At 46.0% G+C, this 13,118-nt stretch overlaps 1 protein-coding gene across 2 annotated transcripts; it reads left to right on the forward strand.

Moving 5' to 3' along the window:
• The first annotated feature begins 257 nt into the window (after positions 1-257).
• On the forward strand, positions 258-12,393 carry LOC308468038 (splicing factor C9orf78). 2 transcript variants are annotated; one of them, XM_080989974.1, is made up of 9 exons: positions 258-420; positions 4,141-4,200; positions 4,821-4,872; positions 5,857-5,927; positions 7,938-8,015; positions 8,598-8,795; positions 9,293-9,429; positions 10,184-10,282; positions 11,133-12,393. In XM_080989974.1, exons 1-9 carry the CDS (start codon positions 392-394, stop codon positions 11,222-11,224), a joined length of 816 nt encoding a protein of 271 aa, XP_080846100.1. In that variant the 5' UTR covers positions 258-391; the 3' UTR covers positions 11,225-12,393. The 2 variants fall into 2 exon arrangements, with proteins under 2 accessions (XP_080846100.1, XP_080846101.1); XM_080989975.1 differs by having other exon boundaries at positions 267-425.
• The last annotated feature ends 725 nt before the right edge of the window (positions 12,394-13,118 follow it).

Here is a 13,118-nt window from a genome sequence, read left to right on the forward strand (position 1 = left end):
TCCTGCAAAACCCCCAACTGCTTTCTAGGGGAACAAACACAGAGACACTCACGCACTCTCAGCCAAGGTCACCCCTCTCTTCTGCGCCCCCCATGCGCGCGCCCTACCGCGCGTTTGCACGTAGGGGAATCAGAACTAACATCAACCCTGCCGACCTCCCAAACCGCTGGACAGCGCCACACTCTTGCCCACACATTCTAAGGGCAAAGCGACGCGGAAGCGGCTTCGGCGTGTCACTCTAACGGCGCAAGGCGGAGGAGCAAGGCGGAGACACGGAAGCGGCCATTGTTCCTCCCGCAAGCGACGGGGCGAAGAGGGTTCTCCGCCAGTGCAGCCGGGGACATGCCTGCGGGGAAGGCTTTCCGTCGGAGGAAGGTGGACTCTGACGAGGATGACGAAGATGCGCAGGTCACCGAGGAGGTCCGGTGGGTGCTGGGGGAGTGCACGACACACACCCCCCACCTTAGTTAAACTTCGGGGGGAGTGCGGTTAGAAAGTGGTTTGGGGGTCGGGTTCTCTTGCAAAGTGGTAGATACGTTTATTTTAATGACGACTGTTGTTGTTGTCCTCCAAAAAGCTCCAGGAAAGGTTGATGGTTCACTTTCCTTCCTCCGTGCTGTATTGTACCTTCACAGCAGCTTTGTAAAGCAGGTTAGGCTGAGAGATTGGCCCAGCTTCATAAAGTAAGCCCTTCATAGACTGATCAGAATCTGTTCTCTCTCCCTGGTTTAATTAACCACTACATAGAATGGGAAAAACCAGAGATCTGTTCAAGAAAATTGGAGATATGAAAGGAACATTTCGTACAAAGATTACCATAATAAAAGACAAAAGTGGAAAGGACCTAACAGAAGCAGAAGACATCAAGAAGAGGTGGCAAGAATACACAGAGGAACTATACCAGAAAGAAATGGATGTCTCGTATACCCCAGGTGGTGTGGTTGCTGACCTTGAGCCAGACATCCTGGAGAGTGAAGTCAAATGGGCCTTAGAAAGCATTGCTAATAACAAGGCCAGTGGAAGTGGTGATATTCCAGCTGAACTATTTAAAATTTTAAAAGATGATGCTGTCAATGTGCTACACTCAATATGCCAGCAAATTTGGAAAACTCAGCAGTGGCCAGAGGATTGGAGAAGATCAGTCTACATCCCAATCCCAAAGAAGGGAAGTGCCAAAGAATGCTCCAACTACCGCACAATTGCACTCATTTCACACGTTAGCAAGATTATGCTTAAAATTCTACAAGGCAGGCTTAAGCAGTATGTGAACCGAGAACTCCCAGAAGTGCAAGCTGGATTTAGAAGAGGCAGAGGAACCAGAGACCAAATTGCAAACATGCGCTGGATTATGGAGAAAGCTAGAGAGTTCCAGAAAGACATCTACTTCCGCTTCATTGACTATGCAAAAGCCTTTGACTGTGTCGACCACAGCAAACTATGGCAAGTTCTTAAAGAAATGGGAGTGCCTGATCACCTCATCTGTCTCCTGAGAAATCTCTATTTGGGACAAGAAGCTACAGTTAGAACTGGATATGGAACAACTGATTGGTTCAAAATTGGGAAAGGAGTACGGCAAGGCTGTATATTGTCCCCCTGCTTATTTAACTTATATGCAGAATTCATCATTCAAAAGGCTGGGCTGGATGAATCCCAAGCCGGAATTAAGATCGCCGGAAGAAATATCAACAACCTCAGATATGCAAATGACACAACCTTGATGGCAGAAAGTGAGGAGGAACTAAAGAACCTTTTAATGAGGGTGAAAGAGGAGAGCGCAAAATATGGTCTGAAGCTCAGCATCAAAAAAACGAAGATCATGGCCACTGGTCCCATCACCTCCTGGCAAATAGAAGGGGAAGAAATGGAGGCAGTGAGAGATTTTACTTTCTTGGGCTCCATGATCACTGCAGATGGTGACAGCAGTCACGAAATTAAAAGACGCCTGCTTCTTGGGAGAAAGGCGATGGCAAACCTAGACAGGATCATTAAAAGCAGAGACATCACCTTACCAACAAAGGTCCGTGTAGTTAAAGCCATGGTTTTCCCAGTAGTGATGTATGGAAGTGAGAGCTGGACCATAAAGAAGGCTGATCGCCGAAGAATTGATGCTATTGAATTATGGTGCTGGAGGAGACTCTTGAGAGTCCCATGGACTGCAAGAAGATCAAACCCATCCATTCTGAAGGAAATCAGCCCTGAGTGCTCACTGGAAGGACAGATCGTGAAGCTGAGACTCCAATACTTTGGCCACCTCATGAGAAGAGAAGACTCCCTGGAAAAGACCCTAATGCTGGGAAGGATGGAGGGCACAAGGAGAAGGGGACGACAGAGAACGAGATGGTTGGACAGTGTTCTCGAAGCTACAAACATGAGTCTGACCAAACTGCAGGAGGTAGTGGAAAATAGGAGTGCCTGGCGTGCTCTGGTCCATGGGGTCACGAAGAGTCGGACACGACTAAACAACAACAACATCACACTGGCTCTTAGTAGAAGAGATATATTTTTCTATATATTTTTCTACAGCAGGGGCAGGAGGCAACATGTCCTTGAAATTTTCTCCTGGTACCTGTGAAGCTTCTGAGTCTGCCCCTCCAGCTTCCTTGGACATCAACTGATGCGGGTGGTTACCTTTTTCCCTTTGTATTATTTGTATGCTGCTTTTCCACCCACACACAAAAAAAAGCATGCTCACTGTGGCTTACAACAAAGAAACGGGTGCATTTCAAACATACACTACAAAAACAATTTCATAATAACATACCAAAACCATGGGCTGGGAAATGGTTGCTGTGTAGCAGGGCCTGCTGTGGTCCTGCCTTGTACCAGCTAGGCTGAACTTGCCCTAGATGAAAACCTGGGACACTCCTTTCTAGGGTCTGCCCTGCGCAGTAACAGGTGTGAGCATTCTAGCAGCAGCTTGATGGTCATGTAGGATACTGCATACAGATCTGTTACAACATGCAGAGAAAACCCAGACTGTGTTCTGTACTGTCACTGACAGACTTAGATATGGCAATATCTGAATTGAAAGACAGGCATAGGCCATAGGTTCAGGCTACAAGGGGTAAGTTGCCCAGTTTAATCCTTTTTAACTTTGGTAGACTTAGTCGTAGATTTGCAAAATTCACTTGTTATGCTGATTAAGCTTTGCCCCTGTTTCAGATTGCCTCTGGGGAACATATTATTCAATATTACCAATTTATTCAATACTGCCTATTTATTATACTGAAGAAATTATTTGGAATATGCAAATAGATTTGAGGAGGAATGTGAGCCCTTCAAAGTGTTTTTGGAATTTGAAACACCTTACCCACATTTCAGTACTATAAATATAATAAGATTACTTAAAACAACATGCAGCATCCAATAGCATCAATAACAAGGGAGCTTCACAGTTTCACCTTAGTCCTAGAACCACCCTTCCCATGATGTTGCTCACAGTCCCCTTTCCTGCAACAGCTTCTTATAAGGTTTCCAAGGGCAAAGGGGGGGGCAGCTGGAAACACCCCTCCCATGATATCGCTCCATAGAGTGGAGGGCAGAAGTAAGGAAGAGAAATAGAGCTAAAGGGGGAAGAGTGTTTAATTCTACTGAATCTTAACTTTTATCCAGACCCCTTGGGAAAGTGATGTGTGCATGAGTACACGTTTTCTGTCTCTCGTGAGGGTGGGGACTTGTCTGGAAGAGACAAGTGCCTGGGGTAGTGAGTGCTCACAACACATTATCAAAAATTCAAATGTGCCCATAGGCTCAAAAATGTTGATAATTCCCAAGGAATAATTTATTTCATTTTGATTTAATATTTATGTGCTTTTCCCAGCAGCAGCGTATCTAGAGAGGGTGGGCGGCAGGGCACACTGGGCACCACTTGCCCAGGGTGCAGCACTTACTGCTGGGCCTGCAACGCACCTGAGCCACGCATCTCTCCTAGGAGTGACAAGGTGGCTCTGGTGCCTGCAGTCACCACACCACCTGAAAGGGTAGTGTGTGGCTCGTGGCCACTGGCTGCCTCCCCCACAGCCACCCTGCAGCTGAGGGGGAGGTGGCTGGCAGACTCCTGCAACCACCACACCACTTGAAAATGGTTTCCCATACTATTGTGTGTTTATGTGTTGTGTCTCCCCACCCCCACCCCTGCAGGCTAAAACTAGAGGAAGCAAAAGAAGTGCAGAGTCTAAGGAGGAGGCCAAATGGAGTGAGGTAAGTGGTGTCCAGGAGTTCTTCTAACTGTAAAGATCCTCAGACTTCAGAGACACTGTGGCCATGGATGTCTTTGATCTGTTGTGGGACATTGACTTCCTAAGAAGCTCAGGTTTTTTCCCTGGGGATTAATTTGCTTTTGAAAAGTTTCAAGTACCCATGATTGCAAAACTAATTTTTGGCCATGCTTGCTGGGGCTGATGTGAGTTGTCTGGAAGAAGTAGCTCACATATTCTCTCACAACGACTCTGCAGCATAGATCGGACAGAGAATGAGTGACCGGCCTGAGGTCACCCAGTCAGTTTCATGGCTGCGTGAGGATTGGAACCCAAGCCTTTACCCAACCTGGTGCCCTCCAGATGTTTTGGACTACAGATCTCATCCGTTCCAATATCATATGATTGTGTTGACTAGGGCTAATGGAAGTTGTAGTCCAAAAACATCTGGAGGTCATCAGGTTAAGGAAAGTTACTCTAACCAGTGCTCCTACACCACACTGGCTCTGAATACTGTTCATTCAGGTGCCACCTGTTGCTGCAGATTGCCATGCATTGTCAAACCTGAGAGCACGCTGGGAGCATTGCCGCTGAATGACTTGAATTTCTTTTGTGTATTTGAAGTGCGGCTGCTCTACTTGTGGGGGAGAAATTACAAGAAGAAACCACCCTGGCGGTAAGATTGAACTTTTCTCATTTATCTTACCTAGATAGAACCGTAAAAAAAAAAAAAAATTCAAGATCCTTAGGCACAGTTCATCACCTTTTCTTCTTTTCCCCCTTTGCCTGTCCTAAACAAGGCTGACAGAAACGTTTCAGATTCCTAGCTAATGGTGTCACATTTTCTCTGCACATTATTGACAAGGGCTCTGTTTGATCTGCTTTAGCAGTTCTTATGGGATCCATTGACCTCAGCAAAGTTAGGACTTCATTACTTACAAATAGATTGCCTTAAATTTTGTTTTAGATGTGAATGTGATCTTATACAGTGGAACCTTCGTTCTCAAACAGCCTAGTTGCTGAACAAATCGGCTCCCAAACGCCGTAAACCCAGAAGTAAGTGCTCCTGCAGCCAATTGGAAGCTGTTCCTTGGTTTTCGAACAGTTTCAGGAGTTGAACGGAACAGATTAAGTTCAAGAACCAAAGTACCACTGTATTAAACTTGATCGCTTTTATTCCGCTTCTGTTGTGTGTGATAGATGGATACCATATGAAAGAAAGTAGGGTGAGTTAAATATGTGTGTTGTTATCAGCTCGACCCCTAGTAAGTGCAGAACTGTTACAGAATTCTTTACCCTTAAATAAACATTCATAGAAGTACAGCCTTACAGTGCAATCCTGACTGGGTCTACGCAGAAGTAATTCAGTGGGACTTAATCCAAGGGAAGTGAATATGTATGATTGCAGCTATTCTGTGTACACCCATCTGAGAGTGAGACCTATCGAGCACAGCAAGACCAACTTCTTAGAAAACATGCCCTATGACATTTGTGTGATGGAAATGTAGCCCAATGATGTATTCCTCTGGCCCCACCCACCACTGGAACGTGTCCCCCATGAAGGGATACAGCCCTCCGGCTGGAAAAAAAATCCCCACCTCTGTTATACTGCAATAAGTAGGATCAGATCATGGACTGTCTTCCTTCCTCTTCCCACCAGGATGATCCCTTTAAAATAAAGACCGGTGGAATGGTGGACATGAAGAAACTGAAAGAACGGGGCAAGGAGAGGTATGGAAAAACATTCCATACTCAGATAATAAACAAAGAATACTCCCACCCAATAATTAGCAGATAAACAACTATTTCCCCCCTTTAACCACCCCACCCCACCCAAAAATATGTTATCAGACTAGGTGTTGCAAATCATTGGTGAATGGGTCCAGCATCCTCCTCCAGGGATGGTCCAGCATCTCTCCTCTCCCTTTGGGGGAAGTAGTAGCAAGGAAAAGCAGGAAGACTGTAGCAAAAGTTCTACCTGCTTTCCTGTTGGTATAGCTACTGCTAGCACTGGTATCAATCTATCACCCAGGACCAGTATGGGGGGCGGAGGAAACCGCAATGACAGCTTCACTCAGCTGTATATTGTTGGTGATACCATCACCACTCTTGAGTCCCTCTGTCTCTAGTGCCCAGTGTGCTGAGGAAGAAAAAATCTAGCCAGGAGCTAGAGGCAGAGGGATTCAAGTGGCAGCAGTTTCTCCAGTGATATACTGCTGGTGAAACTTCCATTGCACTCTGCCCTGGCAGAGGGAGAAGCAAGCTGCATCGCCGATACATCTTGTTCCTCCCTCCACTTCTTTAAACTGTTTGGCTAATGAACATGCTGCTGCCGTCCCCTCAGCAAAGCAGTTCTATGGAACTCCCAACCCACCACCAGCTCGCAGGAGCCAGCGGTGGCATAGGGGCTCCGTTAAAGTTCTCCCCCTCTACAGCTGAGAGAGCCCCTACCTTGCTCCTCCTTGCATGCGAGTAGGAGCGAGAACGGGGCTGCTCAGCTGGGAAGTGCAAAGCCTGCCCTTCCCTGGTGATAGAGCCCCGCCCCCGCTCCTGCTTGCACTCAAGTAGGAACGGGATTGAGGCTGCAGGCTTGGTTTGGCTACCGCCAGGCTGACTTCATCTGGGAGGGGGTGCTACACCTTTCCTCCCAGAAAGACAGAGCCGACCCTCTTGGTGGAAGGCAGTCAGGTGGTGTAAGGATTCTTTGATGCTGCTTGCAGGCCCAGCACTTGCCAGCAGCCCCTCTCCGCAAGTTGCAGTTAGGGTGGCTTCGCACCTTGCACCTTGCAGACTTTGCCCAGGAGGGTGGACTGCATCTTTCCTCCTGGGGTGAACAACCCCCAGAGGAAAGAGGCAGTGCACCCACACAGGCTCAGGCTAAGGCAGTCAAAAGCACAAAACCTGAAACGCACTCAACCACCCCCCACACCAGCAAAGGCGGAGGCAGCCTGGCCAAGGAGCCCCAGGGTCCTTGCTGTTTAGGCACAAGTGGCAGGGACACTGGAGCTGGCTCCGCTGGGGGCAGGCACCCTCCCGCCCCCAGCAGAGCCTGGCCAAGGAGCTCCGATTCCCCTGCTGGTCATGCACAAATGGCAGGGGACTCTGGGCTCACTTAGCTGGGGGCAGGAGCCTTTCCGCACCCCCAGCTGAGCAGCAGACTGGAGCCAGCTGTATTGGCCACAGCCCACAAGGCACCAAGGTGTAAGTGCCTCAGCTCCCATGGTGAGAGCTGCAGCAGGTTCACCCGGCACCTCGCCGACTGGGGCCTGTGCAGCTTTTTACAACATCACAGTTTATCGCCAAACCACGATGTTTGGCTGGTGATACACTGTGATGTTGAAAACCCAACATCACCCAGCCCTAGCTACTGCTCTCCTGCTGCTGGTGGTGTTGGCCACCACAGCATCTTTTGGGGGTGAATTTCACAGTTTAATTATGCACTATGTAAATAAGTACAGTCTTTTGTCCCATCTTCCAGCATTCAGCTTCACTGGATGGCCCCAAATTCTTGTATTACTGGAGAAGGTGGAAACAGTTCTCTATCTGTCAAAATCAATAAAACTTTAAAATGCTTATCTTTGACTACATCAGAATTGTGGTGTGGTATACATTTGCTAGCTCAAGCTGTAGTTTAGAGCAAACTATGGTTTGGCTTAACATCTCAAATGAGACATTGACATTTTAACAAATTATTTGTTACTGGTTAAAATAGCTCCCCACCTCCCTGTCTCTTTTTTCCAGGATCAGCGAAGAAGAGGACCTCAACCTTGGGACTTCTTTTTCTGCAGAGACCAACAGGAGGGATGAAGATGCTGATATGTAAGAATCTTGTCACATCCTGTTTAGTACATCCTGTTTAGTACATCCAGGAGTAAGGATTCCTTTATTGTCCATAGTTCACACTTATCATTCCTACCCTCCATATGTTCCTGTTGGCACTTCCTATTATTCTGTGCTTAAGAACATAAGAAGAGCTTGACTGCTGGATGATTCCAAAGCCCACCTCAATCCAACATCTTGTTTTGTACAATGGCCAATCAGATACCTTCCAGAAGCCCACAAGAAGGGCAAAAGACCAATAGCCCACGCATATCATTTTTTGTCATCGTCCCTCCATCCCACCCCAGCAATTGGTCTTCAGTGGTACAAGTAGGATCTGCAATAAAATAGTGCCAAAAATCAATCTGGGCCCAGAGTCAGCCCAGTGACATTGGGCAGTCAGTAAGCCCATGGGAGGACCCTACCACCTACTCTGCTGCCAACCAAAAATGCTGACCACAGCCTGCCACCAAGGCCCTGTGTGAAGGCCTGGTGTTCTGACACCTGAAACTTAGCAGGGATGTGCAGCCCCACATAGATTGAGTGTGTTCTTGACTCCTGCTCTACTGACTCCCTGTTCAGGATGAAGTACATTGAAACTGAGCTGAAGAAAAGGAAGGGAATTGTGGAAAATGAGGAGCAGAAAGTGAAGCAGAAGAATGCCGAAGACTGTCTGTATGAGCTGCCTGAGAGCATTCGGGTCTCTTCAGCTAAGAAGACTGAGGAGATGCTGTCCAATCAGATGCTGAGCGGCATTCCAGAGGTGGACCTTGGAATTGAGTAGGTGACTTGGGTGGTACTTGTTTATTTCAAGCATTTTTACCCTTAAAAAAGGCTCTCAGAGCAGCCTCAAATATTGTAACAAGACAGTCTCAGAGCAATCCATAAGCTCAACAAAATAGCCATCAAATGGACTTGCCTGATTTAGGAACTTCATGCAAAACTCCAAGCTGGTGAGAAGTTTTAGGCATGTAGTCTGTCTGGAGGTTCCACTGCGTCAAAGGCCTAAAAGAGAATCCCCAGTGGCCTTCACCCATTAATAAGCCAGGTTTTGTTTCCTAGCTGAATAGGGGTCTCCTAACAAATTTTCAGCATCCTGAACAAACTACAGCTCCCAGGATTCTTTGGGAAAGCCATGTCTCCTTAAAGGGGTATGATAGTGCTTTATGTGTATAGTGCTGGTCTTGCTTGGGTTGCCTTTCCCCACCAAATCTGGGGTGATCGTCTCTACTTTGTATGAAGAGAACCTCATATACATATATTTCTTTTCCTTTCAGAGCTAAGATCAAAAACATCATTTCCACTGAGGAAGCCAAAGCACGATTGCTGGCTGAGCAGCAGAACAAAAAGAAAGACAGCGAAACCTCCTTTGTCCCAACAAACATGGCTGTCAACTACGTCCAGCACAACAGATGTGAGTCTCGGGCATGGCTGTGTTGCCCTCTTTGCATAAGGGCCTGTTGGGCAGACGCTGATCCAAACACTGGTCTAGTCCTCTTTGCCTGTGCTTTAGACAACCTGTTCTTTTTGAGGGACTGCAGAGCATAGGTATTGCATCTTCAGCATTACCACCATCATTTCTACACAGCTTCATATTCACTGTTTTCAGAACTTGGTAGAAAATATTGGCTCAAATCACAGAAAGCACTGTATTCTCAGAACAGATGTTTAAGTGCTTCTGGAAATGCTTTCATCCCTGATGTAAACGAAAGTACTGGTTCAGACATAATGCTAAACCCTGGCTTGGAGCTATGTAAATGAGCCTTTAAGGACCTTATGGTCCGCCAGGTACCCTTTCCTCGTTCGTTCTTCCTTCCTTCATGCATCATGATTCCCTCCCTTCCTGGTTTCAAAATTGTAGTGTGCTGCTCTGACTGAACTAGGTTTGCACTTACCCATCACACCAGGATTGGAAACCATGGTTTCAAGAACAAGGCAATCCATAGTTGCTGGTTCAGATGCCATGGCAAACTGTGGTTTGATGAAACCAGAACAAAAATCTGAATTGAAGCAAACCAAATGCAGAGAAGAGAAGGAACCTTGGAACCCCAAAGACATAAAAGGCTCATTCTCAAAGCCCAATACTATGATTTGGTGCTGGATCTGAATTGAACCATTGTCTTAAACTCTGCTGCCCTGCATTATTGTAATATTCTGAATCTTTCCAGTTTATCATGAAGAGCTGAATGCACCAGTACGGAGAAACAAAGAAGAACCCAAAGCCCGTCCCCTCAGGGTGGGAGATACTGAGAAACCAGAACCTGAGAGTAAGTTCCTGCAAAACATCAGTGTGTGGATATCTGGAATGCCTGTGTGTGTCCACAGCTTGCATACATAAGCTGCCTTTGTCTTCTGACTCTCAGCTCTGATGCGGTTAACATGCAGGTGGGGCATGAATCTTAGAGGGTCCACTCACAGTGGATGGATCCATTAAAAATTAACGACCATGACAAAGTTAGGTCCATTAATTTCAGTGGATCTAATCTGAACAAAACTTAAATACCATTCAGAGGCTTAACTATATATGGCCTTCATGCAGGTGGTCTGCCACTGAGCTGCATCCCTTCTCCATGCCTACGCTGCTGTAGTTCTCCTGCTCCAGGAAATATATTCTCTTTCATAATAATAATCAGTTCCCAGCATAATAATTGCTTGTAGTGTTGGGGATGCAGAAATAAAACCTGTAGATTCTCTTTAGCTATCCTGGCTAATTTGGTAGACCTTTCCTACCACTGAGAGACATATCCTCCACCAAGGAAAATGGAACCCTTCATAGCAGCATGGACCATTTATTTATTTATTTAGCTTTGTCTATTTTACCCCTGAATGACAAGTTGAAATTTGTTCCTCTATGCAACTGTTTAAAAATATATAGGAGCCCCTGCCTCTTTTTTGCTTGTGGGCACCCTAGAGGGGAAAAAATATAGGCATATATGATGTTTCCCATTTTTTAAAACAAACAAACAACAAGTTACATTTGGGACTAATTCTGGATTAGGTCTGGAAAGGTTGAAGGCTACCTCTTGGCGTCACATAGGCTTTTATCTAGATCTCATCGCTTATCATCTCTTTATAAAAGTTGATTTAATTAAGGTTCCCTCTTTCTTTATAACATAGGGTCCCCACCAAATCGCAAACGCCCCCCAAATGAGAAGGCAACCGACGACTATCACTATGAGAAGTTCAAGAAGATGAACCGGCGGTACTGAAGCTGGCTTTTCCGGAACGCAAAAATTCCTCTTCAGATATTAAGGGCAAATACACAGGGGACTTTGAGAAGGTGGGGGTTCACTTAGAATCATCCCTGCAACTGGGAACTATTTTTGTAAACAGCTTTGTTTTTGTTTGTTTTTTGTTTTTTGCACTCAAGCAGTGTTTTATGAAATAAAATAAATAAAATCAACTCTTGATAAAAATAAATGATAATAATAATTACAGTGGAATCTCAAGCAAAGGGAAGATTCTAAGTGCATTTACCTAAGCCATGGGTAGACATACTAAGGCCCGGGGGCCAGATCCGGCCCAATCGCCTTCTAAATCTGGCCCACGGACGGTCCGGGAATCAGCGTGTTTTTACATGAGTAGAATGGGTTCTTTTATTTAAAATGCATCTCTGGGTTATTTGTGGGGCATAGGAATTCATTCATTCCCCCCCCCCAAAAAAAATACAGTCCGGCCCCCCACAAGGTCTGAGGGACAATGGACTGCCCCCCTGCTGAAAAAGTTTGCTGACCCCTGACCTAAGCCTACTTAAATACCCCCTCCCTGCTAAATATGGGAATGTTTGATATCAAGCTAGCACATTGAGTGGAGTGGGGGGGACAGATCTGAGATGCAACTTGAGTGCATATGGGATGTGCCCAATCTCCCTTCCCCTCATTAGGCCACACCCCATAAGCTTGATTAAAGTTGCTGAAAGAGTAGATTGTCTGGATGTTAGCAGCTTCCATTGTCCAAAGGAAGAAGTGTAAATAGCTCTCTGCAAGTGTGAATATTCCTTATGACTTCTGGGTGAAGAAGAGTAGAAGAGTTTGGATTTGATATCCCACTTTATCACTGCCCTAAGGAGTCTCAAAGCGGCTAGCAATCTCCTTTCCCCTCCTCCCCCCACAACAAACACTCTGTGAGGTGAGTGAGGCTGAGAGACTTCAGGGAAGTGTGACTGGCCCAAGGTCACCCAGCAGCTGCATGCGGAGAAGTGGGGACGCGAACCCGGTTCACCAGATTACGAGTCCCCCACTCTTAACCACTACACTACCCTGGTGTTAGTTCTGCCCAAGCATCCTCCATAGGCCTACTTATACAGCAGTTCCTGATTTGCCCTTCTCATGTTTATAATGTGTGTGTGTTTTCAATAATAAAACTTTCTATTTTAAAACACAGTTGGAGTATCTTTATTGCCCTCCCGCCTTTTTAATGCTTCACTCAAAAACTGGAGATTTAGAAGTTTGTGTCTGTTTTTTACAGGTTGCTACCCCTGCTCATATACCCACCACCCCCATTTCCAGTCCCCCACCCTCCTCCCTTTACAACTCACCCAAACCCCCCATAGCTACACAGGTCCTCTCATGTCCCTCTGTCCCTGCTTTGTTCAGTTATCTGCTATTGTTTAAAACCTGCCTCCTCTTTTGTTCCTCTCCTGCACCTTGACTTCATGCAAATCCAGAATTGTGATGTAGCACTGCAAATCCTCCAGTTAAACGCAATGACAGCTTTATATTCTTACGTATATAGAAAGAAATTCCCCCTTTCCTTGAATGAGCTCAAGGTGGTGTACATGAAATGATGATGATGATGATGTGTATGTGGTTCTCTCCCCTTAAATTTATTTGCACAACAACCCAAGCATTTTTTTAAAAAATCTTCCTCCTTCCAGACCATCAGCTCTGCCCCCCAGGAGCTGCATTCTATCAAGCTGCTCACATGAACTGTCCTATGTAAGTGCCAAAATCTTTGGATTGCATCCAACTAAGTTTTATTCTGAACAGACTAATAGAAAATAATGGTCCCGAGTTAATTTTTTAATTCATATTGCCGCCCTTCCTCCTGAATAAACCCAATGAAGAAATAAAACACTAAAACATCTTGAACTGTCCAATGCAG

This window comes from Podarcis pityusensis (assembly GCF_964106645.2).
Source record: "Podarcis pityusensis genome assembly, chromosome: Z".
In the NCBI taxonomy this organism is placed as follows: domain Eukaryota; kingdom Metazoa; phylum Chordata; class Lepidosauria; order Squamata; family Lacertidae; genus Podarcis; species Podarcis pityusensis.